Source organism: Rattus norvegicus, chromosome 9 (genome assembly GCF_036323735.1).
Source record: "Rattus norvegicus strain BN/NHsdMcwi chromosome 9, GRCr8, whole genome shotgun sequence".
NCBI classification, from domain to species: Eukaryota; Metazoa; Chordata; class Mammalia; order Rodentia; family Muridae; genus Rattus; species Rattus norvegicus.
This window is the reverse complement of record NC_086027.1, coordinates 10,628,066-10,655,956: the sequence shown is the minus strand read 5'-3', so window position 1 is coordinate 10,655,956 and position 27,891 is coordinate 10,628,066. Positions and strand designations below refer to the sequence as shown.

At 40.9% G+C, this 27,891-nt stretch overlaps 1 protein-coding gene across 4 annotated transcripts in view; it reads left to right on the top strand.

Annotated features, from left to right (window-relative positions):
• Positions 1-24,184, top strand: part of LOC134480474 (uncharacterized) — a 184,050-nt gene extending 159,866 nt beyond the window's left edge. For 2 of the 4 annotated variants that reach the window (XM_063267961.1, XM_063267960.1), the window contains 4 exons: positions 16,788-16,947; positions 18,279-18,410; positions 19,077-19,260; positions 23,394-24,184. In XM_063267961.1, the coding sequence (XP_063124031.1) occupies positions 16,788-16,947; positions 18,279-18,410; positions 19,077-19,260 (476 nt within the window). In that variant the 3' untranslated portion in view covers positions 23,394-24,184. Of the gene's footprint in view, positions 1-8,689; positions 12,697-15,570; positions 16,065-16,787; positions 19,261-23,393 lie in introns of those variants that run through there. The other 2 variants (XM_063267962.1, XR_010054915.1) reach the window with 2 other exon arrangements.
• Positions 24,185-27,891: the final 3,707 nt, after the last annotated feature.

The window sequence follows — 27,891 nt, the reverse complement described above, 5'->3', positions numbered from 1 at the left end:
AGACATAGATTAACAAACTGGATACGCAACGAGGACCCTGCATTCTGCTGCCTACAGGAAACACACCTCAGAGGCAAAGACAGACACTACCTCAGAGTGAAAGGCTGGAAAACAACTTTCCAAGCAAATGGTCAGAAGAAGCAAGCTGGAGTAGCCATTCTAATATCAAATAAAATCAATTTTCAACTAAAAGTCATCAAAAAAGATAAGGAAGGACACTTCATATTCATCAAAGGAAAAATCCACCAAGATGAACTCTCAATCCTAAATTTCTATGCCCCAAATACAAGGGCACCTACATACGTAAAAGAAACCTTACTAAAGCTCAAAACACACATTGCACCTCACACAATAATAGTAGGAGACTTCAACACCACACTCTCATCAATGGACAGATCATGGAAACAGAAATTAAACAGAGACGTAAACAGACTAAGAGAAGTCATGAGCCAAATGGACTTAACAGATATTTATAGAATATTCTATCCTAAAGCAAAAGGATATACCTTCTTCTCAGCTCCTCATGGTACTTTCTCCAAAATTGACCATATAATTGGTCAAAAAACGGGCCTCCACATGTACAGAAAGATAGAAATAATCCCATGCGTGCTATCACACCACCACGGCCTAAAACTGGTCTTCCATAACAATAAGGGAAGAATGCCCACATATACGTGGAAATTGAACAATGCTCTACTCAATGATAACCTGGTCAAGGAAGAAATAAAGAAAGAAATTAAAGACTTTCTAGAATTTAATGAAAATGAAGGTACAACATACCCAAACTTATGGGACACAATGAAAGCTGTGCTAAGAGGAAAACTCATAGCGCTGAGTACATGCAGAAAGAAACAGGAAAGAGCATATGTCACCTGCTTGACAATAGGCCTAAAAGCTCTAGAACAAAAAGAAGCAAATACACTCAGGAGGAGTAGAAGGCAGGAAATAATCAAACACAGAGCTGATATCAACCAAGTAGAAACAAAAAGGAACATAGAAAGAATCAACAGAACCAAAAGTTGGTTCTTTGAGAAAATTAACAAGATAGATAATCCCTTAGCCAGACTAACGAGAGGACACAGAGAGTGTGTCCAAATTAACAAAATCAGAAATGAAAAGGGAGACATAACTACAGATACAGAGGAAATTCAAAAAATCATCAGATCTTACTATAAAAGCCTATATTCAACAAAACTTGAAAATCTGCAGGAAATGGACAATTTCCTAGACAGATACCAGGTACCGAAGTTAAATCAGGAATAGATAAACCAGTTAAACAACCCCATAACTCCTAAGGAAATAGAAGCAGTCATTAAAGATCTCCCAACCAAAAAGAGCACAGGTCCAGACAGGTTTAGTGCAGAATTCTATCAGACCTTCATAGAAGACCTCATACCAATATTATCCAAACTATTCCACAAAATTGAAACAGATGGAGCACTACCGAATTCCTTCTATGAAGCCACAATTACTCTTATACCTAAACCACACAAAGACCCAACAAAGAAAGAGAACTTCAGACCAATTTCCCTTATGAATATCGACGCAAAAATACTCAATAAAATTCTGGCAAACCGAATCCAAGAGCACATCAAAACAATCATCCACCACGATCAAGTAGGCTTCATCCCAGGCATGCAGGGATGGTTTAATATACGGAAAACAATCAACGTGATCCATTATATAAACAAACTGAAAGATCAAAACCACATGATCATTTCATTAGATGCTGAGAAAGCATTTGACAAAATTCAACACCCCTTCGTGATAAAAGTCCTGGAAAGAATAGGAATTCAAGACTCATACCTAAACATAGTAAAAGCCATATAAAGCAAACCAGTTGCTAACATTAAACTAAATGGAGAGAAACTTGATGCAATCCCACTAAAATCAGGGACTAAACAAGGTTGCCCACTCTCTCCCTACTTATTCAATATAGTTCTTGAAGTCCTAGCCAGAGCAACCAGACAACAAAGGAGGTCAAGGGGATACAGATCGGAAAAGAAGAAGTCAAAATATCACTATTTGCAGATGATATGATAGTATATTTAAGTGATCCCAAAAGTTCCACCAGAGAACTACTAAAGCTGATAGAGAACTTCAACAAAGTGGCTGGGTATAAAATCAACTCAAATAAATCAGTAGCCTTCCTCTACACAAAAGAGAAACAAGCCGAGAAAGAAATTAGGGAAAGGACACCCTTCATAATAGACCCAAATAATATAAAGTACCTCGGTGTGACTTTAACCAAGCAAGTAAAAGATTTGTACAATAAGAACTTCAAGACTCTGAAGAAAGAAATTGAAGAAGACCTCAGAAGATGGAAAGATCTCCCAAGCTCATGGATTGGCAGGATTAATATAGTAAAAATGGCCATTTTACCAAAAGCGATCTACAGATTCAATGCAATCCCCATCAAAATACCAATCCAATTCTTCAAAGAGTTAGACAGAAAAATTTGCAAATTCATCTGGAATAACAAAAAACCCAGGATAGCTAAAAGTATCCTCAACAATAAAAGGACTTCAGGGGGAATGACTATCCCTGAACTCAAGCAGTATTACAGAGCAATAGTGATAAAAACTGCATGGTATTGGTACAGAGACAGACAGATAGACCAATGGAACAGAATTGAAGACCCAGAAATGAACCCACACACCTATGGGCACTTGATTTTTGACAAAGGAGCCAAAACCATCCAATGGAAAAAAGATAGCATTTTCAGCAAATGGTGCTGGTTCAACTGGAGGTCAACATGTAGAAGAATGCAGATCGATCCATGTTGATCACCCTGTACAAAGCTTAAGTCCAAGTGGATCAAGGACCTCCACATCAAACCAGATACACTCAAACTAATAGAAGAAAAACTAGGGCAGAATCTGGAACACATGGGCATGGGATAAATTTCCTGAACAAAACACCAATGGCTTATGCTCTAAGATCAAGAATCGACAAATGGGATCTCATAAAACTGCAAAGCTTCTGTAAGGCAAAGGACACTGTGGTTAGGACAAATCGGCAAACAACAGATTCAGAAAAGATCTTTACCAATCCTACAACAGATAGAGGGCTAATATCCAAAATATACAAGAACTCAAGAAGTTAGACCACAGGGAGACAAATAACCCTATTAAAAAATGGGGTTCAGAGCTAAACAAAGAATTCACAGCTGAGGAATGTCAAATGGCTGAGAAACACCTAAAGAAATGTTCAACATCTTTAGTCATAAGGGAAATGCAAATCAAAACAACCCTGAGATTTCACCTCACATCACTGAGAATGACTAAGATCAAAAACTCAGGTGGCAGCAGATGCTGGGGAGGATATGGAGAAAGAGGAACACTCCTCCATTGTTGGTGGGATTGCAGACTGGTACAACTATTCTGGAAATCAGTCTGGAGGTTCCTCAAAAATTGGACATTGAACTACCTGAGGACCCAGCTATACCTGTCTTGGGCATATACCCAAAAGATCCCCCAACATATAACAAAGACACATGCTCCACTATGTTCATAGCTGCCGTATTTATAATAGCCAGAAGCTGGCCTCCAAAGCTCTGAGAGATTACAGTTCTGCATAATTTAATTCTTTCCTGCCTGCCATGAGCAGGCCTCCAGATCAGCAAGTTCCTTTGGAATGGTTTTGCTTGTTTTTGTTTATTTTCCATGGTGCTGATTAGAAAGCCATGAATTGTTTTGTGAATTTTAAATTTCAAGAGGTGACACCCAGAGTTGATGGTGGTTTCCTTCAAACACTGCAGTGTAGTTGCAGCATAAAAAAATACTTCTTGTGACAAGAAGTGGAAAAAGAAAGTTGATGAGCTAAGAAAAGTAGAGCCTTGAGCCAGATCAACCATTTGGCTTCCTCAAATATGGAGCAAGCATGGAATGTGGCTTTTTCAGAATCGAGGGGGTTTTTAGGATAGGGCAGTGAATACTGTTTGGTGCTAACCCGTCCCTTTTGTGGCTGACAACCCTTAGGAGACAGGTCAGAATGTGCCAACAGCACAGAGTTGGCACTGCTGGTGTTTGAACTCAGAAGTGCTCAGGAACTGTGAAAGTTTCTCTGTTGTCACCCTGGAGCCATCTAGTGAAATAGACCACTGTGATGCTGTGTAAGAGGCCGTTGTGAGGGCTGGAGAGATGGCTCAGTGGGTAAGAGCACCAAGTGTTCTTCCAGAGGTCCTGAGTTCAAATGCCCGCAACCACATGGTTGCTCACAACCATCTGTAAGGAGTACTGATGCCCTCTTCTGGTGTGTCTGAAGACAGCTGCATTGTCTGACATGTAAATAAATAAATCTTACAAAAGATTGTCATCAACTGCAGTTTCTATGTGGACAGGGCACAGTTAAAAGGCTTAAAGATCAAGTACATTGCCTGTCTTTAAAGATCAAGTGTATCACCTAACTTTTAAACCAAGAAATGTAGTGTCTTTTTTGCTGCTTGTGTAGCTTTTAGTGATGTATCTTTTCTCCTAGTACATCCTTTGTTTCCATAATTGTTGTTTTCAAGTATATATGATTATCGCTCCTATTTGCAGAGCTATTCAATATTTTCATTGGTTAAATATTTGTGGTGAATTTACATTGTGCTATCAGTAAAATGCTATGTGAAAATTTTAGAGAATATACCGGTTTGGGTAATTTTAATAACCTTTGCCCTCAAGTGGTGGCCTGTTTTCACATTGAAAAGACTGGAATTCATTACCATCCATAGCAGGATTGATAGAGAAGCAAAATGGATAGCGACAGTGTTGTTCTCTTTGACAGTTGTGGGAGCCAAGAAAGAAGTGTGACTTGCTTTTTGTGATTTACCAAATCAAGACTCAGTATCATTACTATAGAAGCCCATGGAAAAAATGATGAGCTTTTCAGAAATCACCAGTTAAAGAAATGGTGGTTTTGCTTATATTGAATTCTGAGTTTCAAAGTTATGTTTCATTTTTCTTTATTCCTTAATGAGGCTTTTTATTAAGTTTTTGATTCACCATTACACCCTTAGATGCACAGTGTTAGAATCGTAGTAGGTGCTCAATAAATCACTGACCATCGGGGAGGAGGAATGTTAAGAAAGTATGTATTTTCTGTAAGTTCTGTTAGTTTGGGAACAGGTGGTTTTTGGTTGACCAGTCATAGCTTGGTATATTGTCCCACATAAGACAACTTGACAGAACCCCCTTTCTGGCCATTATGTTCAACTTATTTTTCTCTTAATCATTCTTGAAAATCATGGAAGTAGTGTGGAAAATTGATTGTACCTGCAGTATAGCAAAAAAGCCCAGTCTAGATAGGTAAGCAGTTATGTTTTCCATGAGCTGATGTCTTAACACATCTAGATTTTAGGGATTTAGTGTTCCGTTTTCTAAACATACATCTTACAGCGTACAGATAACATCGTGATAGAATAAAGGAATCTTTTGATTTAGCACCAAATTCCCTAAAGCAATGACTACTGCACAGCTCTCTTGGCCATATGAATAGCCGAAATTATATTTCACTCTTTTAAAGAAATAATGAAAGCACTTAAGTAGTTAAGCAAAGCCAATGGAAAAGGTCCCTGTGGTGTTTCTCTTTGGTGCCTTGTGCTCTTTCTCGAGAATGACTTGAAGAAGTCAGGGCGGTCAGGTGGTCAGTTTGGTCAGGCAGTCATGAGCAGATGGTTAAGCGATGTGCTAGGGCCCCATAGGCCAGTGAGCCCAGCTGAAGAGCAGAGGCTAGGCAGTGAGCCCAGCTGAAGAGCAGAGGCTAGCCAGTGAGTCTGACTGAAGAGCAGAGGCTAGCCAGTGAGCCTGACTGAAGAGCAGAGGCTAGGCAGTGAGCCTGACTGAAGAGCAGAGGCTAACCAGTGAGCCTGACTGAAGAGCAGAGGCTAGCCAGTGAGCCTGACTGAAGAGCAGAGGCTAGCCACTGAGCCTGACTGAAGAACAGAGGCTAGCCAGTGAGCCTGACTGAAGAGCAGAGGCTAGCCAGTGAGCCTGACTGAAGAGCAGAGGCTAGCCACTGAGCCTGACTGAAGAGCAGAGGCTAGCCACTGAGCCTGACTCAAGAGCAGAGGCTAGCCACTGAGCCTGACTGAAGAGCAGAGGCTAGCCACTGAGCCTGACTGAAGAGCAGAGGCTAGCCAGTGAGCCTGACTGAAGAGCACAGGCTAGCCAGTGAGCCAGGCTGAAGGCTGAAGAGCAGTGATTTTAACCTATATTTATAAGTTCTTCAGTTTTCCTAAAAGACAAAAGTTTGCCTCCATAAAGATTGATTTAAAAGGTTCTCCTTGCTCTCTTCTTATTATTTACTTTCCTCTTGGTTTTATGACACAATAATTTCCTTACTCTCAAGGCCTTACTCTCAACGCTATGCCTTTACTTCTAAGTTCTTCTTGAGTTCTGTTCTCTTCAGTTCAGTTCTGTCTAAAAAGCTTTCTCTCTCTTTGTCCTCAGCATTTGTATATCTTTCTGAACACAGCATCACATGGTGAAAAGTTTACCACAAGTTTGCACAGGAATTCAAATCATAAGTTGGATAATCAGTTTACGACTGAGAATGTTTACATGCATATTCATGAAGAGTAATCATCAGGATAAACTGTCACCATCTGTCACTGGCTCTGCATGTTCATGGAGAGTTAAAAGCTGTAATTTTTATGAGAAAAGAATAAGTGAAATTGCCTATAGGCAAATCCAGTCAATTATTTACGTTCAGTCCTTGCACCTATAGTAAATCATTAGTTCTCTTTTTATGAACTTTGGTTAATTGGTTTGTACCCTCTTAGCATGGGTTCTAATTTGTAGATGCCTGCTTGGTATTGCAGAAGCAATTCACTCATGACACTTTAAGAAGGAAGAGTTCTCAATGCAATTTTGATTACTAGAGAAAACATAATAGCTGTCCCATTATAAAGGAGCTTAAAATTACTAATCTAATTTTAAAATTCTTATAGAACCATCATAAGAATTAAGAAATCATCTATTTGTCTGTACATCATCACGCCAAGACAATACATCTTCGTTGCTCTGTGGTGATCTGCTCAAAAGAGTGGGGTAAAGAGCATGACAAATACAGAGGCAGATACTTGCAGCCAACCATTCAGCTGAGAGCAGGGTCCCCAATGGAGGAGTAAGAGAAAGGATTGAGGGAGCTGAAGCGGTTTACAGCCCCATAAGAACAACACTAAGAAACACCCAGAGCTCCCAGGCCCGAAAACACCATCGAAAGAGTACACATGGACAGACCCATGGCTACAGCTGCATATGTAGAAGAGGATGGCCTTCTTGGGCACAAATGGGAGGAGAAGCCCTTGGTCTTGTCAAGGCTTGATGCCCCAGTGTAGGGGAAACCAGAACAGGGAGGCAGGTAGGCCTGGGTGTTTGGGTGGGTGTGATAACACCCTCACAGTAGAAGGGGGAGGGGGTTTTATAAGGGGATTTGTGGAAACCAGGAAAACGGATAACATTTGAAATGTAAAAAAAGCCCTCTCTGGGGAAGGGACAGCGGATAAGGTGCTCTGAGCCCCTACTTCCCTGCTGCCTCCCTTTGATCGCGACTGTGGTGCATGGTGTCAGCCTGGGACTCTCCATGGGCTGCTGCTGGCACTGGTCCTGGCTTACATGGCCAAGAGCATGATGAGCAAGGAGCACATGGTTTGTCCCGATTCAGAGCAGGGTGAGTGGCCACCAGAGAATATGCACAGCTTCCTGTACGATCATGAGGTCTTCCTGGGCAAGGAGGACTCCAAGACCTTTGATAGCTAATCCTGGACGAGAGCAGGAGAAGTTGGGGAAAATTGTTGATCCAATTGACAGTGATGAAGGCAGCCTTGTTACTACTGAGGACCTGAAAGTTTGGATCAAACAGGTACAGAAAAGATACATCAACCAAAATGTGCCTAAACTCTGGAAGGATTATGATAGGGACATAGATGAAAAATCTCCTGGGAAGAATACAAGCAGGCTACCTATGGCTACTACCTGGGAAACCTTGCTGAATTCCAAGATAGCTCTGATCATCACAACTTTAAAAAGTTGCCTCCACGAGATGAGAGGAAGTTTAAGGCCTTGACGGTGACCTGACAGCTACTCAGGACGGGTTCATTGCTTTTCTGCACTAAGAGGATTTAGAACATATGAAGGAGATTGTAGTTCTGGAAACGCTGGAGAATATCGACAAGAACGGGGATGGTTTTGTGGACTAGGATGAGTACATTGTGGACATCTTTTTCTCACAAGGACAATTGCCCTAAGACATACTGGATTTTGTCTGGGGAGCAGTTCAATGATTTCCCAGATCTGAACAAGGATGGGAAACTGGATTAGGATGAGATTCACCATTGGATCCTCCCTCAGGCCTATGACCATGCACAGGCTGAGGCCCAGCATCTGGTTTATGAGTCAGATAAAAACAAGGATGAGATGCTGACCAAGGAGGAGATTCTAGACAACTGGACCATGTTTGTGGGAAGCCATGCCACCAATTACAGGGAAGATCTTACCAAAAATCATGGTGATCTTTGAAAGAAACTCATCCTCATGTGGCCAACAGTCACATGCTTTCTACGGATATTCTGGGTGATTGCTATATTTGTCAAGTATATAGCAGTTGTGTCCCTAAACAATAGAAACCTTTCTAAAGCTCAAAAAAATCATACATTGCACCACAAACAATTATAGTAGGAGATTTATACACGCCACTTTCATCAATGGACAGATCAGGGAAACAGAAATTAAACAAAGACACAGAAAGACTAACAGGTTATGAAACAAATGGATTTAACATATATTTATAGAACACTCCACCCTAAAACCAAAGGATATACCTTCTTCTCAGCATTCCATTGTACCTTCTACAAAATTGACCATATAATCGGTCACAAAACAGGCCTCAACAGATACAGGAAGATAGATATAATCCCATGCATCCTTTCAAAAAACCACGGACTAAGGCTGCTGATCAATAACAACAAATAGGACAGAAAGCCCACATATACATGGAAGTTGAAGTCAATGACAACTTGGTCATTGGAGACATAAGAAAGAAATTAAAGACTTCTTAGAATTTAATGAAAATGAAGATACAACATACCCAAACTTATGGGACACAATAAAAGCAGCGCGAAGAGGAAAACTCATAGCTCTGTATGCCTGCAAAAAGAAACAAGAGAGAGCATATGTCAGCAGCTTGACAGCACACCTAAAAGCTCTAGAAAAAATTAAATAAACCCTAGAGGAGTAGAAGGCAGGAAATAATCAAACTCAGGGCTGAAATCAAACAAGAAGAAACAAAACCGAGTATCAAAAGAATCAGCAAACCCAGGAGCTGGTTCTTTGAGAAAATCAACAAGATACATAAAGGCTTAGCCATATTAACCAGAGGTCACAGAGAGTGTATCCAAATTAATAAAATCAAAAATAAAAGGGAGACATAACAACAAAATCTGAAGAAATTAGAAAGATCATCAGATCCTACTACAAAAAAAAATATTCAACAAAACTGGAAAATGTGGAGGAAATGGACAATTTTCTATACAGATACCAGGTACCACAGTTAAATCAGGAACAAATAAAACATTGAAACAAACCCATAACTCATAAAGACATAGAAACTGCTATTAAACATCTCCCATCCAAAAAGAGCCCAGGACCAGATGGATTTAGTGCAGAATTCTATCAGACCTTCATAGAAGTCTTCATACCATTACTGTCCAAACTATTCCGCAAAATACAAACAGACAGAGCACTACCAAATTCCTTCTATGAAGCCACAATTACTCTTATACCTAAACCACACAAAGATACAACAAAGATAGAGAAATTCAGACCTATTTGATTTATGAATATTGATCAAAAATGCTCAATAAAATTCTTGCAAACTGAATCCAAGAACACATCCAAACAATCATCCATCATGATCAAGTAGGCCTCATGGCAAGGATGCAGGGATGGTTTAATATACGGAAGTCCATCAACGAAATTCATCATATAAACAAAGTCAAAACCACATGATCATTTCATTAGATGCTGAGAAATCATTTGACAAAATTCATTACCCTTTCATTAATAAAGTCCTGGAAAGATCAGGAATTGAAGGCCTGAATCTAAATATAGGAAAATGCAAAATACATCAAACCTGTACCTAACATCAAACTAAACTTAGAGTATTGAAGGAATCCCACTAAAATCAGGGACTAGACAAGGCTGCCCACTCTTTCCCTACTTAAGTACAATGTGGTACTTAACGTCCTAGCCATAGCAATCAAAGAATGAAAGTAGGTCAAAGGGAAAAAATTAGAAGGGATGAAGTCAAAACACTAATATTTGAAGATGATATGATAGTCTACTTAAGCAACACCAAAATTCTACCAGAGAACTACTTAACCCGATCAACAACTTCAGCAAACTGTCCGAGTATAAAATTAACCAAAACAATTCAGTAGTCTTTCTCTACTGAAAGGGTACACAGGCTGAGAAAGAAATTAGGAAAATGACACCCTACACAATAGTCCCAAATAATATAAAATAACTTGCTGTTACTTGAACCAAGCGAGTAAAAAATCTGTATGACAAGAACTTCAAATCTCTGAAGAAATTGAAGAAGGTCTCAGAAGATTGAAAGATCTCCCATGCTCATAGATTGGCAGGATGAATATGGTAAAAAATGACCATTTTGCCAAAGGCAATCTACAGATTCAATGCCATCACTAACAATATTCCTACTCAATTCTTTATAAAGGTAGAAAGTGCAATTTGCCATCATTTGGTATACCATAAAACCCAGGATAGCAAAACTCTACTCAACAATAAAAGACCTTCTGGGGAAATCACCATCTCTGACCTCAAGCAGTATTACAGAGCAATAGTTTGTATGGTATTGGCATACAGACAGGCAGCTCAGGGGAACATAATTGAAGACACAGAAATGAACCCACACACCTATGGTCATTTGATCTTTGACAAAGGAGGTAAAACATCCAATGGAAGAAAGATAGTATTTTTAACAAATGGTGCTGGTTCAACTGGAGGTCAACATGTAGAAGAATGCAAGTTGACCCATCCTTATTACCCTGTACAAAGCTTAAGTCCAAGTGGATCAAGGACCTCCACATCAAACCAGATACACTAAAAGTAATGCATAAAAAGTAGGGAAGAGTCTCGAAGACATGAGCACTAAGGAAAATTTCCTGAACAAAATACCAATGGCTTATGCTTTAAGATCAAGAATCGACAATTGGGACCTCATAAAACTGAAAAGCTTCTGTAAGGCAAAGGACAGTGTCATTAGGACAAAAAGGCAACCCACAGATTGGGAAAAAATCTTTACCAATCCTGCATCTGATGGAGGGCTTATATCCAAAGTATACACAAAACAGAAGAAGTTAGAGTACAGAGAGCCAAACACCCCTCTTAATAAATGGGGTTCAGAGCTGAAGAAAACATTCTCAGCTGAGGAATATAGAATAGCGAAAAGCCCCTAAAGAAATGCTCAATATCCTTAGTCATCAGAGAAATGCAAATCAAAACAACCCTAAGAATCCACCTCACACCAGTCAGGATGGCTAAGATCAAAAAATCAGGTAAGAACAGATGCTGGCAAGGATGTGGAGAAAGAGGAACACTTGTCGATTGTAGCTGGGATTGCAAACTGGTACAAGCACTCTGGAAATCAGTCTGAAGGTTCCTCAGAATTTGGACATTGCACTACCTGAGCACACAGCTATACCTGTCCTGGGCATATACCCAAAAGATTCTCCAACATACAACAACACATATGATCCACTATGTTCATAGCAGCCTTATTCATAATAGCCAGAAGCTGGAATGAACCCAGATGCCCTTCAACAGAGGAATGGATTCGAAAAATGTGGTACATCTACACAATGGAGTACCACTCAGCTATCAAAAACAATGACTATGTTCAATTCATAGGCAAATGGAAAGAACTAGAAAATATCATCCACAGTGAGGTAATCCAATCACAGAAAAGCACACTTGGTATGCTCTTGGGAGCGATGGCCTTGAAGCCCTCCATTATTGATGTTATTATTATGGTTAGCTTTAAGTATGACTGGGTTCATGGAAAATCCCCAGCCAGCTGCAGAAGACTAATACAAATGTGGTGGTCACGATGAATAATCATATGATAATGTCTGACATTAAGATACCCAAAGTCATGACCTGTAACCTTTCTGGAAAACCAACATCCTACTGACAAATAGATATGACAAACCTGTGACCTTTCTGACAACCTGTCAACATCAGCTGATTCCCTGACCACAGGACTATTGTGTCCTTGGCGTGGGTAAATGTTTCTTAATTCCCCCCTCTCTCTGTTACCCATTTTATGGTACAAATTCAGCGTTGGGGAAAAATAAAATTGTCGCCTTGATCAGACTCTTGTCTTGGAGTCCTTCTTCACCTCTCTTGTCCCTCATTCTCTTCCAGGTACTCAGCACCCCTCGTTGACAGTATGTACTCATTGATAAGTGGATATTGACCAAAACCTCAAATTACCCAAGATGCAATCTACAGATCTCAGGAAACTCAAGAAGAAGGATGACCAAAGTGCAGATGTTCCCACTCCTTCTTAAAATGGGGAACGAAAATATCCATAGGAGGGGATATGGAGGCCAAATCTAAAGCAGAGACCGAAGGAACAGCCATTAAGAGTCTGCCCCACATGTGGCCATATATATACAGCCACCAAAACTAGGTAAGATTGATGAAGCTAAAAAGTGCTTACTGAAAGGGACAGAATATGCATCTCCACTGAGAGACGCATCCAGGGCATGTCAAATAAAGAGTTCAGTGCTGGTAGTAAACTGCTGAACTGAGAACAGGACGCCCTTTATGGGAATTAGAAGAAGGATTCAAAGAGCTGAAGGGCTTGCAACCCCATAAGAACAGCAATGCCAACCAAATAAACCACTAGCAAAAGACTATAGGTGGACTGATCCAGGGGTCCAACTGCATATGTAGGAGAGAATATACTTGTTGGGGCACCTGTGGAAGGGGAAGCCCTTGTTCTTAACAAGGTTGGACCCTGAGTGCATGGAAATGTCCGGGACGGGGTTTCTAAGTGGCATGGATTGGGGGACCATACATATGGGAGAGGGCACGGCAGGGGGGCTTATGGACCAAAAGCTGGGAAAGGGAATAACGTTTGAATAAAACATATATATCTATTAAAAAAACTGAAATTTAAAAAAATGATACTAATACCAAAAATAATCAAAAAATGTGAATAAGAAAGAAATTTTAGGTTTTTAAAAAGATGAATGCCAGGTATTTGAAAAACTGTATGACCATGGTAAACACTTTAATATACTTGAGAAATTTTTTACATGTTAATGAACTGCATCTTTTTTTTAAATAGTGAATGGAAATCCAGTCCCTTCCTGGCTGTGAGGCTGGGGATCCAGATGTAGTGGAATTCATTATTTGTTGGTCCTGAACCTTTGAGCCTGCTTCTAACTCAGCTTATGCCAAGGAAACTAGGCCAGGGTGATGTCTAAGCCATTGACCAAACTATCTGTACTAACAATCACAGGTGAAATTCCACCTTGTAAATGGGAGGAGAGGAATAAAAGATACCTTTAAGAATTTAAAAAAGATGAAATGTACCCAAAAAAATCCAATAAAAAAGTTTAAAATAAAAATAACTTAGGAAATACAAAATACTGGGGTACGATTCCACAATCATGATGTGTTTCTTCTTTGATAGCTTACAGGTTAATTTACTTCTCTATAACTGTTTTCTTATTTGAAAGTAAGTAATGGCATCATCTGTGGAGTGATGGTGAGAACAAAAGCTTTGCCGAACTTGAATAATCGATCCCTCCCGAGCATGTGCTTAACATTCTAAGCACAGGGAAATTTCCTGAGGGGATGAAAAAACAAAATCCAAACATAAAACAGGAACAACAATGATGTAAAAACATTCTGCACTCTGGGTATGAAGGCATGTTACAACTTTAATCAGCTTTGTAGGTATTTCTACTAATCCCACAAAGAAACAAAAATCCTATCATAGTCCTAGCAGTTGCATCCAACAAAGAGAGAGCTGTGAGGTAGTGTGTGCTGCTTCTTTCCCCAAATACCCCTGGGCCTCAGGCCTGCACCCAGTGAGTTGGACCAAGAGCAGCCAGGTTGAAATTCCTGCTGCCATGGCAGGATTCTGCAGGAACATTTCCCTTTGACAACAACGAACCTGTGTGGAGGAGATCTCTTGGTGAGTCCTCAAGGACTCTACATGTCCTATTCTACAGGGAGAAGCCCTGCCAGGTCTTTGGCAAGGCCAGCCATTTGTATGGGGAAGTCTCTGGTCCTGTGGCAGAGAACGAGGAATGGCAGAAAGAATGGCAGCGCCACTGAGATCAAAGGATAACCCTTCTAGGCCTATGACCTCCTAATTAATTTATCTTTCACCCGATGCCCTATTCACATTTTCTTACTATCATACAACTGTGATCTTGATGAGCAGCTGGGCTCTTGTTTTCTTAATCAGTTCTTTGTTGTAACAGACCTTTTTAACTTACTCCAGCCCCTGAGACTTATTCATACCTTCTGTATGCAGTAGGACCCTTGGTGGGACTGTCATCTCGAAAATAGAAGGTTCGGTAATCCAAAAGATTGGACTCCAGTTTACCTCAGGCCAGGAAAGAAGTCAGCCACCATTAGTAAAAGAGCAAGGGAAAAATTACATAGGAAAATCAAGTGGCTTAATCAGAAGAAAAGATTCTCAACTTCTAAGGCCCGCACATCTGCACCCCTCTCTTCTGAGCTTTGTATAGTGATGTTGTATAACTCCAGATGGTAGTAAAAGGCAGAGTTCTTCCCAGAAAGGTCAGACATGATTTTCACTCTTACATCTATGAGGTGGGCTGGCATTATAGCACACATTCATGTTGAATTATTATAACACCTATGATAAGAAGACAGAATCCATATATCACAATGCCAAATAGACTCCCTCCTGAACGTATGGACCCATTAAAATTGAGGTTCAACCTGAACTCAGGCCATTCCACTCCCTTCCCGTCCTCCTGATTCTTATGTTTGCTACAAGTAAAAGATCATGTTGTAGTCCCCAATATTCTCATGCCTAGACTTGTCTATTCACGGAGAAGGATATTGGAGAAGTGATGGTTATATAGTTACAATGTAGTAACACAAGGTCCAGGTTGACATTTGCTCACTGATGTCCAATTTAATTGTCTTGTTATATTTGAGAAAGGGAGGATGTCCTCCATAATATATAAAACAGACAGAAATTTATTGTTTTATATATGCTCTGTAGTTGATCCCTATGTTCCCAAGGAAAAGGAGTTTTTATTGCAAAAAAATAGGATTATAGACCATTGATTTTGTGAAATACATGGATATGTAAATGGAAACAATGTCGGCTTTCAAGGACTGCACAGTCAGCAAATATTTCCAGGTTTTATACACTGAGAGGTATAGAAGAAATATATTGGCCTCCAGAAAAAGGGAAAAGCTTAGAAATCGAAATACATGTCACATGCATTGTCTCGAGTAGTAGATTTACTTTTAAGAAAAGTCTCCCTCCTCCTTTTCCCTAGAGATTTGGGTGCTAAGAAAAATCTGTTCTCCAATTCAGGGTTGTAAGAAACCCTCCGCAGCAAAAGCATTGTTGACTTCTAATGAAGCAGAGAGACATATCTAGCTTTGAAATAGAGGTTGCCAAATGGTATTCCCAGTGACACATGAGAGACTGGAGGAAAGGGTCCCCACAGAAATTCATCAGTGTGGGGAGAGCTGGTTAGTAGGTAGGCCATAGAATTTTCCAGTGACATCACCAGTAAGCCCTTCACTGGACACTCTATTGTATCTAAGAGATCCCTAGAATCTTCTGTGATGTCACCAGTGTTGTGGTGACACCAACTGCCTTTGGGATATTACTTCAGTTCCCTTTGGGTTCACAAGCAGGCATGTTTCGCCAGCTGCTCAGGCTATTTCGGAAGGAAAGTGTTGATCAAGGAGAGACCGCACCAGGTCAGAGGGAAGCTGACCCCCTCTCTAGTGAAACAGGAAGGAGGAAATCATTCTTGGGAAGGCTTGGTGAGTCGTGGGCAGAGTTGGGGAACATCCTCAAGGAGGTAGGTTTGAGATGTGCCTTCTAAGACTAGGCCTTACAAGCAGGAGCCTTGGGATTTTTCAAAGGCAAACCAAGAGTCAGGAGTTCCTGATCTTTAATTTGAGAGAAAGCCATAAAGTTGTAAGACTTCAGTGTCTTTTCTTGAAGCTTTTTAACTATGAGTGTCAATGATTGGCAGGAGGAGACACTGTGAGATTAACAATGTGACCATCCATGGTTGGGAGTTGAAGCACTTCATCCTCTAGAGTACTGTAGGTTACATAAGTGTCTGATGGCGAGAACAAGGAAGGATGCACCCCTAGTCATGAATTGAGTTCTCAGACACTTTGGGCTGGACCACACTTGGTTAGAGCTTGATGGTGCTAAACATTATGAAGTCATTATGAACTTCAGGATTATCTGCACCACATCTGATATAACAATGTCGCAGATGTTTATGTCTCAGTAATATTATAACTTTCAGTGCCGCGGGTTGTGTAATAGTGAGTGTGGCACGTGTATGGCATTAGAGGTTGGGAACAGGGACATAGCTTAAGAATCAACCTTTAAGAAAGCTTTTCTGCTCTTTCACGGATTCACCCAGTCTCTACCATTTCCCCTTCCTCAACCTCCTTTTCGGATTCAGAATGATCTATTCTGCCCATTGGTTCAAATATGCAAATTCACTTGGGTTTATCTATCTACAGATTTTGGTAGGAAGGCATCATCCCAAAATGTCATCAGTAAGCAAGAGGAGTGTCTAAAGGAACTGGAGGAACTCAAATTTGAAATCCAGAAGTGTCAATTCGAGAGGGATGAACTTTATCAAATCCTGGATCTTTATATCTATGATGAGTGGGACCACAGGTAGTCATTATGCCCAGTAACCTGTTCACTGTCTTGCGCTCTCTCTCTGCTACCTCAAGATTTACTCATAGCACGAGAAAGTTTCACATCTCATCCTGGATTTTAAGGAGATTTGGCAGGCATTTGCTTGTGAGATGAGCTAGGTGCTGTGTGTTTAGTGTCAACCTCTTTTGTACTTGACCCTGAGCCTCTTGGATTAGCATTGGTTCTGTCAACAGCTAGAATGACCTTGTCACACTTGCTGCAACTGTGTGTGTGAATGAAATGCCTGCATGTCATCACTCTTTCCTCTGAATTTGTTCATTATACACTGATTCTATGGCACCTCCATGGATGTAGTTGGCATTCTAAATGTGTTTGGATATGGGTTGGTGTGTATATATGTGGCAGTATTTGTTGGTGGTTTACTCTGGATCAGGACGTCTGGGACCTTTCAATGGGTCTGAGGATTTGTTTGATCAACAGTTTGCAGGTCATGAGAGTGATGAGTACATGGAGGCCCACACTGATCAACACAGCACTTTGCTCCTTCTGTATACCTTGGTGGCACACAGGACTCTCCTGAGGGGAGGAGGTGCTATAAATCCTCTTCTCTGTCAAACATACTTATGCCCTCTGGGAATTCATGTAACGATAGAAACCAAGGATTGAGTATACCTGCTTTCAAAACAAGAGAAATGTCATCACAGCTTTCTCTTGGGCCCAAAGCTGTGGCACAGACTGGAGGAATCTTCTTCCTGAACTAGTGAATTCCATCATGCTTACCTGGCCAGCTCTTGAAGGTCAGGTCCCTCCAACTGGTACCGTGACTCTGTTGTCCTGTGCCCGGGATAATAAACTTAACCAGTACAAATACTTTGAAGGAGCAAGTATGTGGAACATACTGAGTTTAAGTAATAGAGAGAACAGTCTGATTTTACCTAATTTGTTTCACCTGCTTTGATCTTTAGTTTTTTTATTTTTTTAACTATCCAGGGATTGTTTATTGTGACCTAGAAATGGTCACTGTGTTCTTGACAGTTGTTATTCCCAAACAGGCAGCTCTCAGGCTCTGCCCCTCCTATATAGTGAGTCTTTGCAGAACCATATCTCTCAGGATTCCAAGGAATCCTTATTTCAAAACAAATGTTTGCTTATTTACATAGAAATATTTTCTGTGGATTGAGTCTCACTGTTGGGTTTTGGTCTGGTTTTTGAGTTTGCCATTTTCTTCCCTTCCACCATTCCTTGAATTTGAAATTTTTTATTATATATTTTTATTTACATTTCACCTAATTCTGAAATCCTGAGTTCAAAACATTATTTGTTCCTTTGGCCATGACCTAACCCAGGCTGCATGTCGAATTGCCAGTCCTTCAATCTGAACATGAGATGAGAATGATGGCTATGCAAATGATGACCAACTCAATAAGTGATGCCATGGAGAGGTACAAGGAGCTCATACAAGTGAACAGTTCCTACCGGTGAGTCGCTGACAGAGATGAGAACCCAGCACTAGGCAGGGAATGCTTCTGTCCTGCATGACTTTAACAAAAGTCAGGGCTCTGGTTCCATGGTGTTTGACTCTTAACAAACAGCCTGCCTCCTGGCAAGGGTCTTAGATTTGTAGCTCTTGGACTCAGTTGTCCTACATGTGAAGGGTGTAGAAGACCCTCCAATTGTTATTTTCCCCGTTAAAGTTCCTCTATATAGAAAAGGTTTGCACCATGATGGCAATAGCAATCAACTCTGAATCTCTAGGACTCTGACAGGAGATTTAAAGATCTGTGATCCATGAGAAACACATGGAAAGAGTCTATATCTATTGGGTCTTCAACTACCCCTCAGAGGGGCTTTCCCCACAACGTGAAGATGGTTTCACCATACCATGGACATACGAGCTCCCTTATGGACCATCTCTTCTTCCTTGATTTATATAAACCGTCTTAGTGTCAGGATTTTCAGAAGTACTTTGATTCACAGGGATGTGTCCTCTGGATTTGACCTCCTCTAATTGGTGCTAACCTGCATAGTGTGGCTCTATTCTGGGGATTTCTGAGGATGAGGACCCTGAAGGGATGATTGTACTTGCAGGAGTGACAGGCAAATAGAAGCTGGCTGGGATTTACCATTTTTTGTTTGTGGTTCAGCATCAGGCACTCCCAGCTCCTGCGTGAACAAGCTCAATTGGAGAACAATATACAGATTTTGCTGAATGAGAAGAGAGAACTGCTGGTGGAGCAGACTGAACTGCCAGCATCTTCTGTGGAGACAAATAGGCTCTGTGAAGAGGCCGGAATGAACATCTGTGTCCCCAGAGCCAAGCAACAGTAGGTAGGGTTAGGGCTCAGGGTCAGGTTGTCCTCATGTCTTACCATAAACATAGACAAACCAATGTAACTGTCTATTGACTGATACATGTCCTGTGCTCCGTCTCATCCAAGTGTTCATTCATGTGATGGTTTACAAGGCTTTCAGTGGATAGCACCTTTTCAAGAAACTGCCTGTTTGGAAAGCAAATGCTCCTGCTCTTCGAGAATCTGCACTTCATTAAGGGAGATAGGTTGATCACACAGCACAGCACTACATGCCATTATGTATGGAGGGTGCTATGTGGGAGCCCCTCTTTAGACTAGAACAGGCCTTTGAGGGATGAAGCAAAAGCCCGGAGCTCATTTTCTTTACAGGGATCGTGTGAGACTCAAGAAGTAAGTAGTTTTCAAGGAGGAGAGCCTGCTGGAAATGCCAAAAAAATGGTTCTCATTGTCATTTGTGGTGGCTTTTGTTCTTCCTCCCCTCATGTCCCTGTATATGAAGATGGTGACTTCATGCTTCATAGATCTTGGGTAACTACAGAGCCTGTATATCAGCATGTCAGTCCTGTCTTATTTGAGTGCTCCTGGAGAGTTCATAACTGGGCCTTACAACCTGAAGCTGGTTAGAAGAGCAAGGATGTGGAAAAGGTTTCTCAAAGGCTGAGGGTTGGCATGAGAGACTTGAGACTTCAAGAACAAAGTTATCCGTATGTACCCCCAATTGTCACCAAGAAAGGTGCATTGCTGTGCTGACCTGCATCTTAGGGAGCATGCGGGGAGGCCAGTTCATGACATGCAGTTTTGTCCAGTCATTATCTAACTTAGTCCCTTAAGCCTACGTCTCTCAACAAACATGAAGCTTCCTGTTTCGTGCTGGCCAGCAGTCTTTGCATCATTCGTCCAGTTCCAAGTGGATCCCCCTCTCTTATTTGTCTCAACACATTCTTAAACCATTCAGCTCTTTTAAAAATAAGGATTAGATTTCTTCGCTTTACCTGAACAGAGTTATCCCCCGGGGAAGATTCTGGATTGTCTTATTCCATGATATTGCATGGAATCCTAGAGTGCAACCCTCTGCTGACATTGCTTTGCTGACTATATCATGGGCACTGCATTCTTTCAGGATAGATTCCCTCTCAATATTGTACACAGTGCTGCATTTCAGAAAATTCACTGTATGTTATTTATTTAGCCTTTTTCTGACTGACACAGAGGTTGTTTTAATATCACAGGAACTCTAATGTCATGAAATGTTCCTGGTAACTGACCGTGAGTTACTGTCTTCTCTGATGCTTCCAAAGTCTTCTATGAAGGAAACAGGGTAGTTTTAGTGAGGGGCCTATGATGAGTCAGCATAGAGCTTGATGGAGTCTTTTCCTAGAAATCTCTCTTGGGGATTTGATGTTGTGTTGTTTAGGCTATCTGTGCAGAACATGTAACTTACTTGTCGGACCAGCAAGTATCTGCATAGAAATGTTTCCTGAAGTGGAAATGAGTACAGGTCAGGGCAGCACATATTGCTTGAGTCTAAGAGACTTGTACACAGCATTGTTCCCACTAATTCCTCACTCAACAGGAAATGTGCTGCATAAGAGCAAAGTTTTCATTTGTGCATGCGAGTGTGTATCTGTGTGTCTGTGTTTGTTTGTGTGTTTGTGTGTGTGTGTGTGTGTGTGTGTGTGGTGTGTGTGTGGGTATATGTGTATGTGTGTGTGTGTTTGCAGTAGTGAACGTATGTCCCTCTATTTCCAAGTTTCATGAGAAAAGTACTCTAAGCATACACTTTACATCCATGAAACATGAAATAGAGCTGCCCAGTCATTTGGCATCTCCATCTAGCTCTGTACAGCAAAAGGACACTTAAATTACTAATTTATTGTTTCCAAAAATTTCAGAATGAATTATCTTGTGAAGTCTGGGGGAGGAGTGGAAATATGTTCAAGTGAGTCATGTTTCACAGGGGTAACAAATGGTACAGGCCTAGAGCTTGCAGGTCCCTTTTTGTTATGGTGTAGAAGCAGGACAATAAAATCCTTTAGAAGTGCAACCCCCAAAAAGAGGACACAAAAACACCTGTAAAGTTAGATTTTCAAGTGATTAGGGGCAAAACTACTGATCTGCATTGAAATCCTTTGGAGCACATCAAAGGAATGGAGTACTGGGAGGTAAGGGCAAGGCTTCTCTAGAAAAATCCATGAGTTTATTCTGCTTCTCTGTTCTTTGTGAAATGTGAAAGCCCACTGGAAGGTTATGTCACTCACTGTGTCTTCTCCAAGGTTGCTTTCCACATTGCCTGCTACCATTTCTTTCGAGCTACCTTGGCACACTACAACTTCCCCTGGGAATTTGGCTTGGATTTTATTCATTGAGAATTTGAGTTGCTTGGAATTGTATCGTCATCCAAAAACAGTCCCATAGCTATGCTGTGGTGCAAGAACAGGGCAGTTTCAGGAACCCCTTTAGGTGCACAGTTAATCCAAAGCACTCCTCTATGTTATCTGTGTAGCATTCTGCAAGTGCTGTCGATCAACATCATTTTCTCTCAGTTAATTTCAGCCTCAATGGGTTAGGAGAAATGATGAGCTTCAAATGGGTCTGACAGTGTAAGAACAGGTAGCCCTATGAGAAGCCATGTTCAGAAAGTGGAACAGAAGTTTTAGTTAACCCAGTGATTCCACAACAAGGAGTAGGTATTGCCATTGCAACTAGGGAGCATCAGTGTTGTAGTGGTCCCAGAGTAACCTTGAAGGAGAATCTATCCAGACGTCCATCAGCCAAGGAGTAAAAGTGTACATACGATGGAGCCCTTCCATAGATTCTGGTTCAGTGTGAGATAATCCATGCAAGCTTTCACTTACTTATTCAAATTATCTGTGGAACAATCACATTACGGGGAGAAAATTTGTTGATTTGGATCCTGGTAATGGAGATTTCCTATGATTCTAGCTTTGGGCATGAAGTCACTCAGGCTATGGTAAAGACAGCTCCGATTAGAAGAAGTTGCACACTTTGGGGAAAGTCTGAAAGAGTGAACAAGAACAAGAGTCTAGTCCACCACCAACATATGATCCTTTGCTGAGCAACAAGACAGCTCTACACAGCCTTTGGGACTTGCTAAGCCAGATTGTTAATGGAGAAAGAACCCTGAGTCTATGACGGTTTATGGGAGGACAGCACATCACTGACTGAGCTGTCTATAGGTCTGGCCACTATGTACATATCCCACTCAACATTTGTTTTTATGCCTCCAGCGAATCCTGGGGAATCTTTACATTAAGCATTAATGTTCAGGTAGGAACATAGGCTGGAAGAGGCCATTTGAATATCCTTCCCTATATAAATATCCTTTTTGGGTGGATGACCACCCCACCTGGATTTCAGCCTCAGGCAGTTAAAGAGCTACTCAGAGTATTGTTCTGGTACAGTTCATGTGAATTTTGCCCATGAAACAATATATATGATTCTCTGGATTTCTTGCTATGTTCTACTCCTTTCTTCCTGTGATCTCTCCGGAAAGATCTGAGGACATTTTCTCTTCTGTCCTCTCACAAATTGCCTTACACGAGCCATAGACTTACAGGGTGCTGTTCTGTTTCTACATCACACTCACTTATACTGTCCGTGTGTACGCTGGGAAGATTTGCATGGAGCACATTCTCAGTGATTACAGGATCTGTGCAATTCCCATGGATTTGATGTGAGATGGCTTCCCTGTGTATTTGCAGACTCAGTGGTTACAAATGGAAACTAGACGGGTTCCTTCAGTGCTAACATAATCAGAAATTTCACCTCAATTCTGGGCATGTTCTCCAGAAGGGATCCACATGGTATTCTAGGTTGCTCATACCTCTCTTGAACTCAGATTCAGACATAGCTACAATGTTATTATTCAATGTCATATACCTGGACCAGTGGGAAAAAATGCTCATTTTTCTCTTAATCCCAGCACAGTGCATAGTCCACAGTTCAAATTCTAGCAGTGTTAAAAGCTGAGATATAAATCCAAGCCCAGGTACTCTATGTCACTTGGGGGTGCTGGGACTGACCTCAGCTGACAGGTCATGCTGGATTGTCCAACTGAATAGAGCTGATGTAAGAGGGAGAGCTGAATTGACAACCACTCAATAAATCTTTATTCCCTTGCTCTGCTAGGTCTGAAATTCTCCAGCAGAAACTCGAACATGACACAGATCAGGACAAGATCTCCCTTGGAGAGAAGAGCTACAGGAGGAGAACTAAGTGTGCACAGCAAATACACCACTATTGCGTCTCATCTGTAGTGTGCATAGCAATTGTGGACTGCATTTTCCTCCTTTAGTTTAACTTCTTTGGATTGAATAGGCCTTACTTTCACCTCAGCCTCTCCAACAAGTGTGCACTTTTTGAGGGACTCAGAGAAGTGCTGATGCAGATCAATCAAGAGCTTCTGGTCATCCAGAAAGACTGTGCACGTGTAAATTTGTACTTGTCCTGATGGGTCATCCAGAAGAGTATCATGGAGATTAGTTCACAACATTGGAAAGACTTTGTGACAAAGTCTGTAATATCATTTATACTCAGTATTGGTAGGCTTTTTCCTTAATACCCCCACTCCAACAAAACAGACCTACTTCCCCTCCTCTCGAAAAGATTGTTACCATCACTAACTGCTTGTCTACTATGTCTCCAAGGCAAGCCACAGGCTATAAGTCTATTCTGCAAAAGGAGCAGCAAAAGAATGCTTAGCGCAATTCTTCTATTTAAAGTTTGGTTAATTTTTAATTGTTTTGGTTATTTGGTTTTCCTTCTATTCATTTGAAGATTTATTATTTATCTGTTGTTGTTGTTTTGTTCATTTGCTTTTCTATTTTGATAAGGATATAGACTGTATATATTGACTACCTGCATCTGGTTACTATCAAGTAAATTGGATGTATTCTGGTCAATAAAGGAGTAATCTCAAACTCTTCACTCTTAAGAACCTTCTTTATTGATCATTAGTGTCAACATCTGAAGTCCCACAGCTATCAGGGAGGGATGGATCTCTGAATTCTCATGGGGACTGGGCATCAAATCACTTCCCAGTCAGACTGAGATTCACAGGCATTTATACAGTCACTGTGCACTGTGTTTCCAACTCTGAATTTCAACTTCATCATGCATACATTACCCACTGTGTATGCTTGCTGTCAAATATATAGTTACCTCTAAATTATACTCTGTCGATGAGAGTTTTGACCAAATTAATAGGATAAACATTAATTTTTTTGTAACACCTCCCAGGACATATAAACATGGTATAAGGGAGTTTAAAGCCATCGGGAATCCTGCACCCAAATCCCGGGGCAGAAAATGCTGAACACCCAGGAATGCAGATAATCCTGAGACCACAGGAAAGAAAGCCACTTCTGACCAGCTCTGCTCACATCTCTGGCCCAATATTAATCTGCATGGTGCCTCTGGAAACAGGAATAGAAGAGCAGTCAGTGGCAGGAACCTGCTTGGTCTAACCTGGACACAGAACCTACCTGGGCCCTGAGCATATTTGAAGAAAACCATAGGCATACAATTCTCTGTTTCCTGACTGTGGCTTTTTTTGATTCGAAGCTCAAAATACCATTTTGTTGTTGTTGATTTTTAGTTGGATATTTTTCATTTCGAATTCAAATGTTATTCCTTCCTCGTTTTCCAGAAATAAGTCTGAATACCATCGCCCTCCACCTCTGCTATACAGGTATTTCCTTCACCAGCCATCCACTTTCCCAGCCTAGGCAGGACCAAGGGCTGTTCATTCCATTTGTGCCCAAGAAGACCATCCTCTGACACACATGCAGATGAGGCCATGGCACAGTCCCTGTATAGTGATTGTGTAGTGGTTTAGTCTCTGGGATCTCTGCTTGGCAGGCATGGTTGTCCTTATGGGGTTGCAAGTCCCTTCAGCTCTTTCAATCTTTCTATAATTCCTCCAACTGAGGTCCGGTTCTCAGTTCAATGGTTTGCTGCTAGCATTTGCCACTGTATTTGACATGATCTATCTGTGCCTCTCAGGAGACATCTATATCCAGTTCCTATCAGCCTGCACTTCTTAGCTTCATCCAACTTATCTAGTTTGAAGGCTGTATATGTATAGGCTCATGTGGGGTAGACTCTGAAAGGTCATTCCTCTAGGCTCTGTTTTAAACTTTGCATCCCTATCCCTTCAATAGGGATTCTTCTTCTCCTTTAAAGGAAGGAGTGAAGAATCAGCATTTTGGTCATCCTTCCTGAATTTCATTTGGTCTGTGAGTCTTGGAGAATCTGAGCATTTGGGCTAATATCCACTTATCAATGAGTGCATACCATGTGTGTATTTCTGTCATTGGGTTAACTCACTCAGGAGGATATGTTTTAGTTCGCTCTCTTTGTCTATGAATTTCATGAAGTCATTGTTTTTGATATATCTGTAGTAGTCCATTGTGTAGATGTACCACACTTTCTGTTTCCATTCCTCTGTTGAAGGGCATCTGGGATCTTTTCATTTTCTGACTATTATAAATAAGGCTGCTATGAACATGGTGGAGCATGTGCCCTGTTGTATGTTGGAGCATCTTTTGGGTATATGTGCAAGAGAGGTATAGCTGGGTCCTCCGCTAGTGCTATGTCTAATTTTCTGAGGAACCTCCAGACTGATATCCAGAATGGTTGTACCAGTCTGCAATCTCACCAACAATGGAGGAGTGTTCCTCTTTCTCACATCCGTGCAAGCATCTTCTATAGCCTGAGTGTTTGATCTTAGCCATTCAGTCTGGTGTGAGGTGGAATCTCAGGGTTGTTTTTATTTGCATTTCCCACATAACTAAAGATGTTGAACATTTCTTTTGGTGCTTCTCAGCCACTCCATATTCCTCAGCTATGAATTCTTTGTTTAGCTCTGAACTGCAATTTTTAATAGGGTTATTAGTCTCCCTGCAGTCCAACTTCATGAGTTCTTTGTATATTTTGGATATTAGCCCTCTATCAGTTGTAGGATTAGTAAAGGACTTTTCCCAATCTGTTGGTTGCTGTTTTGTCCTAACCACAGCGTCCTTTGTCTTGCAGAAGCTTTGTAGCTTTATGAGGTCCCATTTGTCTATTCTTGATCTTAGAGCATAAGCCATTCGTGTTTTCTTCAGGAAATTTTTTCCAGTGTCCATGTGTTCAAGATTCTTCCCCGCTTTTGCTTCTATTAGTTTGAGTGCTCTGGTTTGATGTAGAGGTCCTTGATCCACCTGGACTTAAGCTTTACACAGGGCAATAAGAAGGGGATGATTTGTACTCCTCCATATGCTGACCTCCATTTGAACCAGCACCCTTTGCTAAAAATGCTATCCTTTTTCCACTGGATGCTTTTGTCTCCTTTGTCAAAAATCAAGGGACCATAGGTGTGCGGGTTCATTTCTGGGTCTGCAGTTCTATTCCACTGGTCTATCTTCCTGTCTATGTACCAATACCATACAGTTTTATCACTAATGCTCTGTAAACTGCTTGAGTTCAGGGATGGTGATTCCCAGGGAAGTCCTTTTATTGTTGAGGATAGTTTTAGCTATCCTGCGTTACTTGTTATTCCAAATGAATTTGCAAATTGTTCTGTCTAACCCTATGAAGAATTGGAATCGAATTTTGATGGAGATTGCATTGCAACTGTAGGTCACTTTGGGAAAATGGCCATTTTTACTATCTTGATACTGCCAGGCCATGAACATGGAAGATCTTTCCATTTTCTGAGATCTTCTTCAATTTCTTTCTTCATATCATGAAGTTCTTGTCACACAGATCTTTCACTTGTTTGATAAAAGTCACACTGAGGTATTTTTATATGTTTTGGGTCTATTATGAAAGGTGTCATTTCCCTAATTTCTTTCTCAGCTTGTTTATCTTTTGGGTAGAGGAAGGCTACTGATTTGTTTGAGTTAATTTTATACCCAACCACTTTGCTGAAGTTGTTTATCAGGCTTAGGAGTTCTCTGTTGTAACTTTTGGGGTGTCCCATGTATACTACCCTATCCTCTGCAACAGTGATATTTTGGCTTCTTCCTTTCCAATCTGAATCCTTTTGACCTCCCTTTGTTGTCTGAGTTCTGGCTAATGCTGGGGACAACATACAATGGCGACATCTCAGTAGCCCGCAATAGCTTTTTGTAAAAACTGGTTGTTTCCATTTCTCCAAACCTTAGCCCTGGACAACGGCTGTATAGATTTCGTTGGTGTGTGACTGCCTATCAGTTGGTCGTGGTGTGCACAATTATTGTATTATATCTGACTTTCCTACTTCTTTCTCCTTCTGCTCTGGTGAATTCTGTGAAACTAGATGTTCCTTGATGTTATGATTCTTAGACAATTGGAAATTGATGCATAGGGGCACAGCACAGCACAGCCCTAGAGGCCCAGGTGGATACTGTGTATTCTGATCTTGGAAAAAATGTAATAACTGCAGAATTGTAGTTCTAGATTAGGGTTTTACTTGCAAAGACAGCTTGAAGAAAATAAGAGAAAATGAATTAGAGCCAACATTGGGACCCTAAGAAAGGAAAAAGTTATTGAAGTTAGGAAGTAAGTTTTACATAATATTATAGACTGGTGTTAAGGAAGTATAGAATATATAAAATAATATACTAGTAAACTAAGTCTAACTACTGGAACCCTTATGAGAGTC